At 35.9% G+C, this 17106-nt stretch overlaps 2 protein-coding genes across 2 annotated transcripts; both read left to right on the top strand.

Annotated features, from left to right (window-relative positions):
- Positions 1–1246: 1246 nt before the first annotated feature.
- ttll6 (tubulin tyrosine ligase-like family, member 6) lies at positions 1247–8876 on the top strand. The gene is made up of 13 exons (XM_065273294.2): positions 1247–1647; positions 1802–1920; positions 2008–2138; positions 2223–2379; positions 2505–2648; positions 5374–5459; positions 5559–5784; positions 6556–6734; positions 6874–7062; positions 7148–7298; positions 7664–7903; positions 8069–8345; positions 8449–8876. Exons 2-13 carry the CDS (start codon positions 1900–1902, stop codon positions 8691–8693), a joined length of 2046 nt encoding a protein of 681 aa, XP_065129366.1. The 5' UTR covers positions 1247–1647; positions 1802–1899; the 3' UTR covers positions 8694–8876.
- A 2840-nt stretch (positions 8877–11716) lies between these two features.
- On the top strand, positions 11717–14090 carry hoxb8b (homeobox B8b). The gene is made up of 2 exons (XM_065273269.2): positions 11717–12461; positions 13077–14090. Exons 1-2 carry the CDS (start codon positions 12038–12040, stop codon positions 13379–13381), a joined length of 729 nt encoding a protein of 242 aa, XP_065129341.1. The 5' UTR covers positions 11717–12037; the 3' UTR covers positions 13382–14090.
- The last annotated feature ends 3016 nt before the right edge of the window (positions 14091–17106 follow it).

Raw genomic sequence — 17106 nt, 5'->3', positions numbered from 1 at the left:
TACTTTCCTGTAATAATAATAATAATCCTCTATGACGTATGCGGTTGACAAATACGACTTCCGGAAGACAAACACAAAATCCTGGATGGGATGCGTCCGGGAAGAATGGCACGTATGGTCACCCTAGCCGAGATGTCACCCTGGCTACAGCAGTTCATTGGAACGCAGAGTTGTATAGTACTTAAGTATTTTTTCTTTCTACATAAAAGTAAATTTTCAATTATTCGTATTTTATTAGTGTTTTTCTTTGGAAAACATACATTCCAAAACATATTATCATAATTTAAAGTTTTTGGTTTATATTTAATATTTAAGTACATTAAACCTATAGTAATTTTTTGTACTTTTACTTAAGTAAAAATTATTTTACACAAAATAAGTACACAATTTTTATATGCAATATATAATGAATACACAGTATGATTCTATGCTTTAGAATGTAGTGAGCATTTTTTAGTAAAGAAAAGTAAATTTTTTCCCAAGACAAACACTAAAATACTAACTACACAAAATGTAACTAAAATACTTAAGTATTATACACCTCTGTTGGAACGAACGCGTCAAATGGAGCCGCCATCTTGAAACAGGGGAACCTTGCATCAGCGTCATTGTAGGCAATGGTGTAACAGAAATAAAATCACCATAAATCATCATGAATGCGATTTTTTAGCATTGAGTCCAGGAAAAAAATAAAGTTTTGATATTATGAAAATCTACTTTTTCTAACTGCAATGCATAGTGCTATCAGGTCTAACATCCATACGCAGCACAAACGTTCGGCATCATCCATGAATTCGAAGTACAGGCGGAGATAGCAGCATTACCTGGCTACTTCCTATGGCAAGACCCCTGTTTCAAGATGGCAGCGGTTTTGACGCATGCTTAGAACCCAAAGGCGACATCTTGTGAACATATCTATGGTGGACCGCTAGATGCCGTTAAAGTCCCACATGACACCTTTAATGTCCCAACACTAAACCTTTAAGGCAGGGGTGCCCAAACTCGGTCCTGGAGGGCCACTGTCCTGCACTGTTTAGCTCCAGCCTCCAATCAAACACACCTGAAGTGAATTAGGATCTTTCTAAGCATACTAGAAACTTCCAGACACCAGCCCTGCAGGACAGAGTTTGGGCACCCCTGCTTTAAGGTGTGTGGAGACAATAATTTGACAAAAAGGATATTTAGGAATCTGGGATTTATTTTTATGCAAAAATGCATTTAAAACAAAAACTTACTGATAAGAAAGCATACACTAACTACAATTTTATCTGTTATTCATATTTGTTGATTCTCTTTTGTGGTAATATTTTGTAGTCATTGTCCATGTCTTTATTAACTCTGCACGTGCTATGTGTATTTTTTTTATTCTAAAGCTTCAGGTTTAACTCCAAACACATCAATGCAACATGCATAAACATTTTTCTATGAATCTTTAATGAAATATTTAAATCAAGAAAGTGTGAAAATGTTGATTGTTTAAACTTTTGGCCACTACTACATAAAGAATCAAGCATCTTTAAAAACATTTGTGAAAAATGTAAACAATACCTTTGAAATACTTGAGCAATGCACAGGTCTGTCTGTTTGTTCTCTTTATTTCTTTCAGATGACTATGGATAAATCTCACCAACTGCAAATACGAGAGTGGTGAGGCTTTGCTTATCTAAATTTTTTGCTTGAACACTTGATATGTGCATTAGTCTCACAATTGTTCAATAATGAGTAATATTAAAACCTTGACTAAACATCATTGTCTACTCTATAAAATGGCACAGTCTGAATTTCTTTTCCTTTCTTAAAGTGCGCCGTGCGTCTCGCAGATACGGGCTAAGAGAAGCCGCAGAGGGAGAAGACTGGACCTTGTTTTGGACAGACTGCTCTGTCTCACTGGATAGGGTCATGGATATGAAGCGTTACCAGGTGTTTTGCTGTCAAACATCATCAAACATCTTTTTTATTATTCTTGCCTCTTTTAAAATGTTTACAAGATGTTTATGCCCGTCATAGAAAATCAATCATTTTCCTGGCATGAGCGAAATCTGCAGGAAGGACTTGCTTGCACGAAACATGAACCGTATGTTGAAACTTTTTCCAAAGGAGTACAACATTTTCCCCCGCACGTGGTGCCTCCCTGCTGAGTGAGTCTCTTCGAGTTAAACTATGGAATGATATCACAAAAAACCCTTTAATAGAGGCTAAAAATGTTTTTTTTTATGTTTCAGTTATAGTGATTTTCTTGCCTACACCAGAGCCAAAAAGCACAAAACTTACATCTGTAAGCCAGATTCAGGTTGCCAAGGTCGTGGTATCTATCTTACAAAGTCCAGTAAAGAAATTCGGGCAGGAGACGATATGATCTGTCAGGTGTACTTATCTAAGGTAACACAGCTACTGTACATTACAATTATAGCCACCAACAGAATAATTCTAGTTAAGGCATATATTCTAATAACTCCGGTACATGCAAGAAAATGAATGTGTTTTTATTATCATTTGTTTTTTAGCCATTCATCATTGATGGGTTCAAGTTTGACCTGCGGATATATGTGCTGGTAACCAGCTGTGACCCTTTCCGCATCTTCATGTACGAAGAAGGCCTGGTTCGATTCTGTACAACTCAATATATTGAGCCTACTAGCAGCAATTTGGTAAAGACACTGAAACCTGCATACGTAAAATGCAATTGTTTAATGCACTATGTAAGGAATAATTGACAACGGGCCGTTGAATTATTTGAAAATAATGCACACCCAAGGTGTGCCGTTACTCTGTAGCTGTGCATTATTTTCAAATAATTAAAATGACCGGAGTGAATTATTCAGTTTATACCACAGTTACCACAGACATTGCTCCTCTGGTTATTTTAAGACATTTGACAGGTTAGGTGTGCATTTTACTGAAAAATAATCAACACCTGTGAAAATTTTCTCAACCAAACAGAATAAAGCATTCAACAGCCCCGTATTATAAATAAAAAAATATACTGGATGTTGCTGCTCCTTTTAAAATGAAAAAAAAAAAAAAAAACACTTTGGCCCTGGCTAAATTAAGGAACTTGGGCTATTCGACAGAATGTAGGAAAGCGGAAAGGAATTCCTTTGGCACTAATTCCAAATTTCTTATGAATGATATCAATTTAAGATTGTTTGACCCATTATAAAAAATCTTTTAAAATTGAAAAGTCTATCTCAGATCTTCTTTCTCAGATCTTATTGCTAAAATGCCCACTATCCAAAAATAAAATTGAATACTATAAATAGTCTGTTAAAACCAATGTCTAACTTATTTCCTGATCCGTCACCAAAGCTTGTAAATGTTCTCAAGTTTTTATTGACAAAGTTGAAGGTTTAAGATCAAGTATTGTTTCCTCTTCCTTAGGGCCCAATCACACCAAACGTGTTTTTTAAATGGTCCCTTTAGAAAGAGTTGATTGACAGCAACCTGTATGTGGTTCCACAGGGCTCAATTCTGGGTCCTGTTTTCTTTTCTTTATACATGCTCCCCCTGTATACCATTTTTTAGGAAGTATAATGTCTCATATCACGTTTACGCAGATGATACTTAGGGCCCTATCTTGCACCCAGCGCAATTGACTTTGTCAGTGACGCATGTATCATTCGTATTTTGCACCGGCGCACAGCGGGTTTTTCCCTCCACAGACGCACGTCGGCAAACTAGGGAATGAACTTGCGCTCCCTGGGCGGTTCAGCGCAAAAAAAGAGGCGTGTTCCCGGCGCCAACCATCCCTGATGCTATTTTGCAGTTTCAAAAAACAATTGTGCCACTGACCAGAAAAAAAAAGTTTAAAGTCAGTTGCGCGTTGTTCATTATGCTGTTTTAAGGGCGCATGCTTGACCATAATGTATAGCGTGCACAACGCGCATCTAATCTACACAGATGCAACAGTTATTTTTGCAAATCATAAATTGGTACAATTAATATTTTTAATACACGAGATAAGGGGAATCATAGTAGTGAGCATTGTGGTGATAGTTTTTATTTATTGTGTGGCTGCGTTAAAAAATTCTCATGCAAATAACGATTAAAATATTTTCATAAGTTTGTTGTGTGGCTTTATTACGTTTATTTTATGTAAATAATAATTTAAATGTTTTCATAAGAAACCTTAATGTATATGAACTTTATTTGTAAGAGTACTTTGGGGTTGGATCTTGCTTGCGTTTCTTGGGTCCGATTTCAAAGCCCCCAAACCCTTTCAGCGGTGAGGGTGGACGCAGCGATGTCCTCTGCTGGCGTCAGGTGCTGTGTAGAGGCAGATCCACCTCCCGTTACACGGCGTGCCCGATTTATGCTGGCAAGCTTGGGATTTACAAGAACGTCGGTCTCCTCAGCTGTGAACCGCTCCTGGCGTGCGCCTGGTAAATCCGTCATAATAATAGCAACCCACCATGGAACTTGCGCCCTTGCGTTTAAAGGGAATGTTGGATAGCGTTTGATTGGTTTATTTGACGTTACGCCCAAACCACACCCATGAATAATGAACCTACTTCAGACCAACCCCTTTTTGATTTGCGCCCGGCGCAAGAGTTATTTCTCACGCCGGGAAAATAGCAACAGCGCCCAAGATCCGCCCACAAACTCACTTGCGCGTTGCGCTTCGCACTTGCGTTTCAGATTGTTAAAATAGGGCCCATTGTGTTGTGTTCCTATTCATCAAAGTAAGTTTCTAGTCTGCAATATTTATTTGACTGTATGAGAGATGTTAAACATTGGATGTCAACCAGTTTCCTTCAGTTAAATGAAGCAAAGACGGAAGTTTGTCTATCTGGTAACATTCACACACATGCTAGAAACTTGGGTGTTACTTTTGATTCTGACTTGACTTTTGATAACATGATTAATTCTGTGGTCAGAAGCTGCTTTTATCAGTTAAAGAATATAGCCAAAATTAAATAATTTTTGTCATTTAAAATATCACGTTCACCTTAAAGTATAGTATCTGATTTTTATCAGCTCTAAGAAAATGGGCCATACAAGAGTGCATTCTTGAGGTTTTATGTTGTATCTCAGAGGAGGACTACATGCCTCTAGATGGAACAAACTGTCATTTGCACTACTGGCAAAAAAAAAAATCAAAAGACCTCTAGCATTTGGTATTTGTAGCTTTTTCCTGTTATACCGAACCATGATCCCCTTAAAGAGGTATGTACCGAACTGTGACTCCTGCGTATCGTTTCACCCCTTTATGTCCCAAGATTTGTCAAATTTCGATGATGAGTGCCATACTTTTCCACTTCAGCCCCTGTCCCTCAAAATGTCTGTGCACGTCTCTGTTGATGATCAATTAACGAGTGCTGGTTGTCCCTAGTGGTCACCTTGAATTTCTGTCTTTATGCATCTTACCATTCACAGGAAGATGTTTGCATGCACTTAACTAACTATGCCATCAACAAGCACAGTGAAAACTTCATACGAGATGAAGATACAGGCAGCAAACGGTAATCTACACATTCCCACAGATTTGGCATATAGATAATCACAAAGTTCATCTACTGTTCCTTTAAACTGTGTAGTTACAGAAACTTCTAATTTTGCAGGAAACTCTCCAGCTTCAGAAAGCACATGGAAGCCATGAGTTATGATACAGAGAAGATGTGGGCAGACATCGAGGACGTCATCATTAAGACATTAATATCGGCTCATCCTGTTCTCAAACACAACTACCACACCTGCTTCCCCAATCATGCATCTGGCAGTGCTTGCTTTGAGATCCTGGGCTTTGATGTGTTATTGGACCATCGACTTAGGCCTTGGCTTCTTGAGGTTCAAACTCATTTTAAAGCTTGCTTTTTGAAAAGCCAATGCAAATGTAGAATAAATCATTCATAATTACCTCTAACTTAAATCCTAACATGATTTGGATTCCCACTCGCAGTACTCTTTCCTGTGCCAGAGTATTGTCACAGCCATTATGTTATTTGCATGCTGCTAGGGCTGGACGATAAATCTTATGTGATTGCCATGTGCATCTTGTCAGTAAAGCCAGTTCTTTGAATAGTAGTAAATCACCATCACCTGCTTTCAGATGGAGCGGCATTTACTACACAAAGTTGTAGTTCACTGACAAGCTAGGCAATATTGCATTCATTATCGCAGGCGATACATCCGTGATAATGAATGCGAAAATGCCCCGATTGTCAGTGAACTACGGCTTTGTCTCAATGACTGCAGTGTGTGCCTGTGTCAACAACACCCGTCACATTCATCATCAATTTAGGAAGCTTTATAATTCACACTTAATCTTAAATCTAGGTATAAGAGTATTACATAATCCTTCAAATTTTGACACACTTAAGACTACAATTTTACTCTGAGCGGCATTAAACACACGGCCACTGATCTCTACTGATACCTCTATCATTTGTTGTGTTATAATCATATACATACATTCAAATAGGCCTATCATTACTTTACTTTAGATATTATTATATTTAATAGAGTCTGAACGTCTTCTATAAAGTATTAAATATTTCCCCCAAAAATTTTAGATCTGTGTAGAAGCACTGGCATCTATATCTTAAACTGTCTGTTTAGGTCAACCATTCTCCCAGCTTTACCACAGACTCCCGTCTGGACCGGGAGGTGAAGGACGACCTGCTTTATGATACATTGGTGCTGATAAACCTGGGAGCCTGTGACAGGAGGAAGATCACAGAGGAGGAGAGGCGTAGGGTAAAAGAGAGACTGCAGCAGAACCGTTCTAAAGAGGCCAGGTACCTCAAAGCACAGACAAACAAAAGCTCTAGTATACATTTTATCGGTGTAGAAACCTAAAAAATTTTAAGTATTGGAAAATGTTTAATTGTATAAATAAACTAAGTGAAATTACAAATGCTTGATGTGTGTTTTAAGGACTGAGGAGCTTCGACAGTCGCAGGCTGCTAATATGGAGCAGATGGAGAGATACGAGGCAAAACACATGGGTGGATTCCGACGGATTTTTCCGAGAGAGGGAGGAGAGAAATACGAAAAGTATTTCCAACACAGCGGCTCTCTATTCCAGGAGACTACAGCATCAAAAGCTAGGGAGGAGTGTGCCAGGTATGCATACAGTACTTTTAAGATTTTCTCAGGAATACTGTGGCATGCAACAGCACTGAAACAAAGGAATTTTGGAATTTTGTAGGCAGCAGTTGCAGGAATTGCGTCTGAAGCAGGAGCAGAAAGAATGGGAAAAGAAGGGCTCACGTAAGCGAGATCTTCAAGGTGAATCTGCTGGCGAAAAAGTAAAGCCAAGAAGAATTCAGGTTCAGCCCACACATCCAAACCCAAATTCTGTAAGTGGTCTATCGTATAGAATATATAAAAATATAAATAAATATATATACACAATATATATACAAATGTTTCTTAAATACATACATAAATGTGTGTGTATTTATTTATATATACATATTAATTACACACAGCACACACTCATATATTATGCAAATTACGTATTATTTCTATTAATATACTTTTATTTTGTATGCGATTAATCCTGATTAATCTTTGCCCATCATATATTTAGTTGCATATGTCTGCTACTATTCTTTGCCTGACTAAACATACAGTTCCTTTGACTTACCACTAGAGGGAGACGGGTGTCTATGTTTGATTAGGACCAACATGAATTCCCTGTGGTCTGATTCATTTTCTTTAGCTATCAACTATGCCAGAACGTCCAGTCCAGAAAGGAGAGACAACTGTTGCTTTTGATCTGTCAGAAGAAGAGGAGGCAGAGAGAGTCAGTGAGCTTCACCAACGAGAGACCCTGCTTCTGAACATGGGTGTTGTTAACAAGGTCCGCCAGCTACTTCAAAGTGCCAATCACCCCTCTGAACCTATCAACCCCTCATATGAACAATTCAGGTTTCCCTCATATTACAGAAATGACCATAAGGTATGTGAGAAAAAGAGTTCACTCTTTTAGGGATGAAAAGATAACTTGTGATTAAATAATGTTATTTCAGTATTCCACCTTCATTAGACATTTTCATGTTTCCACCGATGTAATATAAAAGGTGCCTTGCTTATCAACAACCAATTTTACTGCATCTCTCTCCAGCTGGACCCCCTTGCAGAGATGTCATGTAAGCAGAAGAGCCTCTGCACTATGATGCAACAGCAGTTGTCTACAAAAGCCAAACCCTCCCTGCATTCCCAGCTCATGCAAAACCGAAAGCCCTGGCCCTCACTGGAACAAGGTCTGCTGCAGCCAGTTCATACTGAAACAGGTGCCTCCAAACGCTGTGTAGATGAGGAGATACAAGCAGCAAATGCAGAGCAGCAAACATCTGCCTGTATAACAAAGGCTGCCAGTGCCCAACGAATACCTTGGACAAGTGAATATCTTTTAATTAGCCTTTTGGATTTTCTGTCTTATATTGTTAAACTATAAAAAGAGTCATTTACATGAAATAATGCACCTCTTTTTCTGGTTTACAGTAAATGGTTCTTTTGCTTGGCGTCAGGCCAGTTTGAGCTCTTCCTTGGCTGAGTCGAGAGCGAGAGCAGTAATGTTAAGAGTGCCTCCACTCGTTCCAGGACGACTACAGGGTGCCTCAATGTCCTGTGACCCCAAAGCTCTTTACATCATTTCCACCCCTGTTCCTCTTGTGCCGAGGCCACATCTCTCCCACACCCTTTACAAGGCCTCTCGCAGAGTCTCCTCGCATGAGCAAGGCCACTGACGCAGCGTCTTTGCTCAACACCACAGATGTTGCATCAACTACCTGTATTTCATACTGGAAATGTACAATTTATTTTCTATGCTCAGTGGAAATTAAAGCCATTTCTAATTTTTCTGCCTATTTTTTCTTGTAATTTAGTTAGGCTTTCAAGGTCTTAAAACCTTGGACAATGCAATGGACTGGTCCTGCTGTAAGTAACCGCCCATGTTTTTATGCATCCTTATATGCCTCCCTAGTTTGATAGGCCATAAGGGAATTATTTTAATAATTTTGTACTTTCAGTTTCTATAGCTTTTGTTAGATGGTATTTGTTGATGGTAATCTGTTGATGTGTGTTACTGAGCCAACGGAAATATTACAAAAAAATATTTAGAAAAGAGTATTTTATTATATTTTTAAAATAGTAACTCTTATTTCTGACTCTACAGAATTGATGGATTTTGTCTGATATGATTTATATAAGATTTAACAAATTTAAATACATATAACGGCTGCAGCAAAAAAAAAAAGAATAAAATGATGATAACAATAATAGCGCCGCAAATCTGCCTCTAATCGCAAAAACATTTTTTTTTTTCGATTAATTTAGTTCCTAGTTTTCTGAAGCTGTAAGTGAAACTTAAGAAAAGTTACAAATGTCAGGAACGAGAGACTTTTGATCAACCCCATTAATTGAAACTTAAACGGAACTTTTTTAGGCTATTGCAACATTATTGTAGGCTACACAATATACGAAAGTAAATGTAAAATTAACTTATAACGATACTCGGTAGCCTAATCTGTAAAGTAGCCTACACGTTGCTAATAATTTTAAAACTACATAAAAATCTAAACTTTATATAACTACATAATTAATTGTATTAAGAAAGACGTTTCCCAAAAAGATTAACACTGTTTGCTTTTTATTTTACATATGTTATATCCAGAGTCAGTTCTTATGTTCACAGTTGTTGTAATATTAACTGTAGACGTGGACTGACAACCAGAAGTATTAAAATAGTTTTTTGAACATATTGTTTTAGAATTTAAAATAAACTATTCTCTGTTTAAGAGAGTTTAATGAACTTGAACACATTTATTTTTTGCGTCATTTTAATCTCTGTGCAATTTAGCGATAAATTTTCAAACAAAAATCCCTGTTACCATTAAGTTAACTTTACGTCGAATAAATTACAGTTGTTACTTTAACACAAAGATTTACTCAATTATCATTCTAAAACTGTGTTTAGGAGAGAGAGTTAAATATTACATTGCAATAAATGATAATTGTAAATATTTCAAAGTTGCAGGAGCATTGCATCATCAAATTACTTTTGCCTCCTTGAATTTTAAAATCATGAAAACAACGACAACCGCAACAAACAAATAAAAAACAGGACATAAAGAGCGCTAAAATACAGAAGGTAGGGTATGGTAAATACAGTAGTCTATTCATGGTTGAATGTAACATCCCTGTTTACATTGTATCACACCCTGACTTGTCTAAATTTGTTCACTGCATGCATGCACAATTTATCAGAGTATTCAAATAATATAAAAAATTATATCTGAAATTAATTGAAATATGAAAAAGTATCTGAAAAGATATATATAGCCTACCTTTCATACTAATAAAAAAATGCTGGATTGCTTTAATCAATTGTTGAAGAAAATATTGACAAACCAAACCGATGTGTTAAATTACAAGAAAATTTCCATACTTGACCCAAACCAGCATTTTATAGTGTATTGAAATCTATATTAAAATACGACATTTTATAGAAAGAGTTTTTAAAATAATAAAATGTTTTCTTTTGTCTTTAAGTAGTCCTACATTATTAGTCTTTCGAAATTTATGATATGTGAATAGTTCTTTCGCGTTTATTGTTAAACATTTGAATGAATCCAGTTATCTGTCAGCGGTCTAAATAACAATGGATGGAAAATAATAATAAATGTACTACATATACTTTTCAAATAATCTGGTTGCTTTTCACATGTTCTTGGTAAGCGCAGGGTTCGTGCAGAGACAGCGGATGTTTTCTTGGAACAGAATAGACTTACACTTAATTTTGCGTGGCTTGATGTAACAGTGCATAAAATGGAGGCAGTAAAATCTAATTAGTTGTTTCTCTGGTCGTAAAGTAACTGTGGGAAATGAAAGCAACTGTGGTATGAAAATATCTTGCAGCTGTTCAGCATTGCGTTGTTCGGCTTCTCATTTTCCCCGGCAAATTACTTTCCCGGTTCTGTTCACCTTTCGCTTAATGCTGCAAACTAGACAAAAGAAAATAACAATTTATACAAAAAACTTGAATATTTATTCGATAATTTAAAAAAACATCATGAAATTATGAAAATGTCAGTGGCTTAAAGTTTACAAATTAATTATGATTGCTGAATTATTTCAATAATAGTCTATTTTGGGAAAGCATATTATATAGATCGTCCTTGAATGAACTTGGATGAAAAAACGATGTATACCACACGGTGGCGGTGTTACTCTAAAAGCTGACAGGAACGCGCGCCTAACAACATTATAACCTACGGAGAAAGAGTGACGTTTTTATTACAAAAGTCAGTAAAAATACCGTACAGTTTTTTTAAGGAAATTTTAATTCCCAAATAGAATAAATAAAAAGCGCAAAATCCCAAATATTAAAAACGGACCTTCTGTCGTATATTCGAGATGCATAAACATCTGCGTTTCAGCATAAGCTGTGTGATTAAACAAACAAACCAAAAACTTAGGCTATGCCTTTGAGCGTTAAATCGACCTGCTTTACAAACATAAATCATTGCAGTACCAAATTAAATTAATGTAGCCTATGGCAAATACATAAACAACTTAATATCTGAAATTAACCTATTAAATATCGTGTGCGTTCTCGGTTGGCACTGAAATGGTTTACCAATAACACTCCAACACCCCCCACCACTACCCCACCTAAGAACCCCCGCCTTCCCAACAACTCCCTCTCTCTCCTTTTTCATCCCCATTTCCACTCTCTTGTGCTCTTCCTATCACCAGATCGCGCTTTGTCTGTTGTTTGGAGATGGCGAGGCAATCTAAAGATAAAAGGAATCAATAACTGACGCCCATATGAAATGCAACTCACTTTCAAAGAGAGTGAAAAGGAAAACTATTTATTGCTCGGGAGCCCTCACCAAGGAGTCATGTGGGTGTAGCTACGGATAAATGTTAAAAATCGACTTGGCATTAATATTTACGACACTTTATGCACTTAGTTTCTCTTTGGATGCATTTACTTGTATTGCAATAGTAAGCCTGATTTGCTTGAATTATTCAGACTGTTTGGTCTCAATACAGTTGTCAAACTTCGTTTCCCATTCATCCGCAAGCAATGAGTTCTTACTTCGTCAATTCCCTCTTCACTAAATTAAAAGGAGGCGATTCACTGCGATCCAACTACTATGAATGCTCAGGGTATGGGCAGGATCTTGGAGGAAGATCATCTGTGCTGTACGGTCACAACACTGGATCTGCTTTTCAACATACGGCACAGTTCACGGACTTCTACCACCACGGTACACCATCCTTCACCCACGCGTCTTACCAACAGAACCCATGCGCGGTACCTTATCCCGGAGAAGCCACGGGAAACATCTTAGGACAGGACGGGTTACAAAGACAGTCCTTCTTCGCCTCACCAGATGCGGATTTTTCGCAATTTGGGGATTGTAATTTGAAGGTAAACGGTATCAGGGATGATTTGGAAAGTGCAGAACCGTGCGCAGCGCAGCTCTTTCCGTGGATGAGACCACAAGGTGAGATGAGAAACTAGAAACACCTCTGGTTACCCTAAAACACTATAGACAATAGTTGGCCTACGTATTACCCCCCAATTTAACGCTTTATGGCACCTATTGATTACTGGTAAATTGCACCCTTAAAGAAAATCCGGAATGCTCCGTACACATGGCTTAATGGCAATAAAACTGTGTTGGTTTTGAATTTTTTATTACTTTTATTTTTTTGTTGTTAAAAAAATCGAAGCCAAACTCTAAAAAATGGGTTGGGTTGTTTCAACCCATAATTGGGATTGGGACAAACCTAATCGTTGGTTTTATTTAGAAATTGTTCATATTTGAACCAACCATCAGCATTTTGGATTTAAACTGTTTTTTAGATGTTGTTTATATTAAACAAAAGAGTACATTTTTTCCATCTGTTATTTCTTTTTAGTGTTTGATGAATTTGATGCGTTTTGTGAGATTAATGAAGACATATACATTAAATAAAGTACTATTTGAAGGCATTGTGTTTGTTTAAACAGTACTGAAACATCCCAGCACTGAGAAATGTTAACATAGCAATTGGATTTGTTTTACGCGATCATTTTTAAGTGTTTTTGATTTAATATAACACGTTTTCCCCCACAGCTACCGGTCGGAGAAGGGGCAGGCAGACGTACAGCCGCTATCAGACACTCGAGCTGGAAAAGGAGTTCCTGTTTAATCCTTACCTGACCCGCAAACGGCGCATTGAAGTGTCTCATGTTCTGGCCCTTACTGAGAGACAAGTGAAGATCTGGTTTCAAAACAGACGCATGAAGTGGAAAAAAGAGCACAACAAAGACAAGTTTCCAAGCAGCAAAGCGGAACAAGAGGAGATGGAGAGAGAGAAGGAAGAGGGCAGCCAGGTATCCGAAAAACTCACATCAGATGAGGACTCCGAAAAAGTTTAAAAGTCTAAAGAGCCTGCTGACCATAAACACATCATTGGCCAAACTGAAATGAATATACACACTCTTCCGTCTTTCAGACTTTAAAGGCATTATGTATATCGAATACAAAGGCAATCATATTTCATCACTAAATTCATATTGTCGAAAACTGCAGCCTATGAGGCATTTGATGTTGTTGATATTAAATAAAGGAATAATTGCTGTTTCTTTTAAGAGTGTTTGGATGAAGCCATATCAGTTTTAAGTGTTTGAAGGTTTCACTGGTGTGTTTGTTTTTTACTCTTCAGATTTACTGTTAGGGCTGGCATATAATGGAAAGGCTGTGCATGGCCCCGCATCTCTTTCATAAGCACTGGGAGTCTCCATCATTTATGTTCTCTTCAGTATAACTCTGGATGAGTTGACAATTGCTTTTCAGGATCAGCAGTAGTGAGTGCATTGCTGTATATCTCACTGTAGTGAAAAATGCACTTTTTGTGATTGTTAATTACTGTACGAAATGATGAATCAAGTTTACAGCTCTTCAACCGAACTACCTAATGGCTCATGGCGTCAATCATTTAGTCAGTGTATTCATGGGTGATGAGAGGATGGATAAAACGCATAATGTTGTTCTGCAATTTTTTGTGTAAATATTTGATATTACAGTTCAGTGGAAGCACTGTCCTATTGTATTTTCTATTGTCTCTAATTGGAAGTGGTTCCTGAAAGAAGCCACAATAAAACTGAAGAAACGCATAATTGGTCTCCTTTGTTCTGTTTCCTTTCAATTGCAATGCTTTAATAAAAAAAAAAAAACAAGACTGTATTCCCCACAGACCCAAAGAAAATGTCACACTTTTACAAGCGGATCAGGTTTTGCGCACCACACATTACAGTTAAACCTCCACGACCATGACATGTAAACACCATGAAAAGGTTTTAAAGTGTTTAAAGCACCTGGATTTGATGTAACAAGAAAATGTAAGTGGTGACAATATATTTCAACCAAAAAAGTAAAGTAATAATAATTAAACAATGAAAATTACAACCATTTTTTTTTCCATATTTACAAATCACTGGAGTATTTAGCTTTTCACAACATAGGGTCAACCAAAACAATTTGACCCCAAGCCAAAGTTCAGGAAGAACTTCCAAGGAGACAGTTTATTGGCTTTTATTATACAGATTAGATTTTCGAGGAGTCTGGTGTCAATCTTTGGCTCTTTTGTGATTGTATACCAAAAACAGGATTCCTCTTGTTGAGGTACATTTTTCTCAGAGATTTGGCTGCCATCAGTCGAAATTCTGAAAATAAATATTTGAAGTTGGTGAAGTCTGGCCTATACTGTGTAATTTACTGAAGAGTATTGTTAAATCGTAGGCTACATTAATTTGTAGAGCACTGTATATTTATTTACATTAGTTTTTATAAACAGATATGTGATGGGAAAAATATAATAAATGTATTATTTCGAAGTAAATTAAATTATTAGATAGTGAATTAAACCATGATTATACAGATTTTGGAGAGTTGGGCAAAATTAAAGGTTTTTTCTATGGTAAATCTTTCATAAAATACAAAATTCCAGGTATAGGCTAACACAACAACTACACCATTACACTATAATAATCAAATTAATGGGATTAATTAAAACATTATTTGTAACAAAATATGTAATGAGAAACTAATTGTTTAAAACTTTTTTGTTCTTTTGTTAAACGAAGACAATTTCATGGCAAAATCCTAAAATAATTACATGGACATTTAATTTGTAGTCTATATGTACACAACGCTCTGAAGCGGCAAATCTCATTAAAGATGCTATTAAATTATATGATATTATATTATATTATACTATTTTAATATGATCCTTAATCTAGAGTATATTTATTTATATAAAAATAATAGAATAAAAAATATATATATAGAGAGTGCATTTTAATATAAAAGTTAACAATTTATTTTCGAATTGACCTTACGATATGTTCAGATATACCGGCTCCCATTTTGTTTTCTAGCAAAATCACACTTCAATTTGTATTTTTTAACGAATCAGACACAGAGTTTTAAAAATAAATGCACAGGCCATTTTGGCTAAGACGACAAGGCCGAAAAGATCATGAGTATTTTTAGTAAAGAGAGAGTGTGATTAAGGCCGCTTTGATAAGCATATGCATGCTACCTGTTATCATATAGAAAAAGCGAAAAAAAAATGTTGAATTTTTATATCAACATGTACAAAGTTCATGTACAAATGTATAAGCATTGCTCGCGCACAAAACAACAACAAAAGCACAATGTACACGTGTTTTAGTAGTTTAACAAAAGTAAAAAAGGTAGACAGCCCCTTACATGTAACACAAGAATTTCACTGTTGTGACATGGTTTGAAAGCCAAAGGACCATATAACTGTACAATTTACACCAATACATGGTTTATTCAAATGGAAAAAAATAGGAGTATGTCCTGTCCACAATATAACATGTTATAGACTGGAGGATGAAGACTACATATACTATATATTATTAAACTACGTAGTTTAACGTGTGTGTGCGTGTGGTTGTTTGTGTGTTTGTTAATAAACAGAGATTTCAAGAGACCATGAGATAAATCAGAGTTTTAAAGGCCACGTTATAAGAAAAACGACAAAAACGGTGTATGACAGGGTATGTATAACTAAATCTGGTAATTTTCTGTAGTCTGGCCGTAAGACAATATAAAAATGTTATTTGGACCAAAGGTGTGCCTATCAGCATGTCAAACTGTTTATCAAATAATTTTAACTCAATTCGATGACTTTTTTTTAATTTTTACTCATTAAAAGCTGCATGCTTTCATATTTCTGAGTATATCAAAACTACATCCTAAAACAACTTCCCATGAGCAACTATATATTTGTTAATGTATATAATAAATTAACTGAAAATAGATAAAATTACAAGAATTCAAATAACAATTCTATGCCACAATTTATTCGTTGAGTATACTTTCATTTTACATTGGCTAAATAGCACTGTATAATTTAGGTATTTAACAGTATCTAAACATTCAAAATGATAAGAATATTTAAAATGGTTTTACTTTAAAATGTGAATCAAAAACATACATTAAATCTGTTTCTTTTTCACCTTATACAACCATTTTTTGTGTGTTCGATGAAATAAAATCCCCAAAATGAAAGTGAAATTTTATTTTCAAAATTAATTTATACAAATTATGACAAAAAATACCTTTAAGCCAAAATATAACCATTCTATAGAATTTCCAGTTCCTGACACTTGATTTTTATTAATTCTTTTTTTCGTAGGAAAACATTGTAGATAAACTACAGACTGAGTGTAATAGAAATTTCGTATTTTAGAAACATAAATGGACATTTTTACATTACGAAGTTCTTCGAATCCACTAAAAGAAAAGATAATTTGCAATTCGTGTCGATGATAACACAACCTAAACATTGCCTAACTAGAAAAAAAAAACATACATTTGGATTTTGAGTAGCAGACTTTCCTATACTGTAGCCTACAGAAAATAAATGAATGTGTGTGTCAAAATGTAACGAATAGAATGTACATGCCAGTATCCTAAAATAAAACGCTTTGGAATTACATACAATTTCCACATATTGTTACAGCAACATTAGCCCAGAACAATGTCAAAGTACATAATAAGCTTAAGTTTGTACTTAAAAAATAAATATAATTATTTATATTAATATAAATAATTATTAATGTATACCTCT

Source organism: Paramisgurnus dabryanus, chromosome 1 (assembly GCF_030506205.2).
Source record: "Paramisgurnus dabryanus chromosome 1, PD_genome_1.1, whole genome shotgun sequence".
Taxonomy (NCBI): domain Eukaryota; kingdom Metazoa; phylum Chordata; class Actinopteri; order Cypriniformes; family Cobitidae; genus Paramisgurnus; species Paramisgurnus dabryanus.
The sequence above is the reverse complement of the archived record's forward strand: the minus strand, read 5'-3'. Positions and strand labels throughout refer to the sequence as shown.

Bases quoted from the DNA above. Each gene is read 5' to 3' on its own strand.
- ttll6 (XM_065273294.2), top strand. From the start codon at position 1,900: ATGGATATGAAGCGTTACCAG. The intron at 6,735-6,873 runs GTACCTCAAAGC...GTGTGTTTTAAG, and splicing joins AACCGTTCTAAAGAGGCCAG to GACTGAGGAGCTTCGACAGT. The intron at 7,063-7,147 runs GTATGCATACAG...GGAATTTTGTAG, and splicing joins GCTAGGGAGGAGTGTGCCAG to GCAGCAGTTGCAGGAATTGC.
- hoxb8b (XM_065273269.2), top strand. From the start codon at position 12,038: ATGAGTTCTTACTTCGTCAATTCCCTCTTCACTAAATTAAAAGGAGGC. The intron at 12,462-13,076 runs GTGAGATGAGAA...TTTCCCCCACAG, and splicing joins TCCGTGGATGAGACCACAAG to CTACCGGTCGGAGAAGGGGC.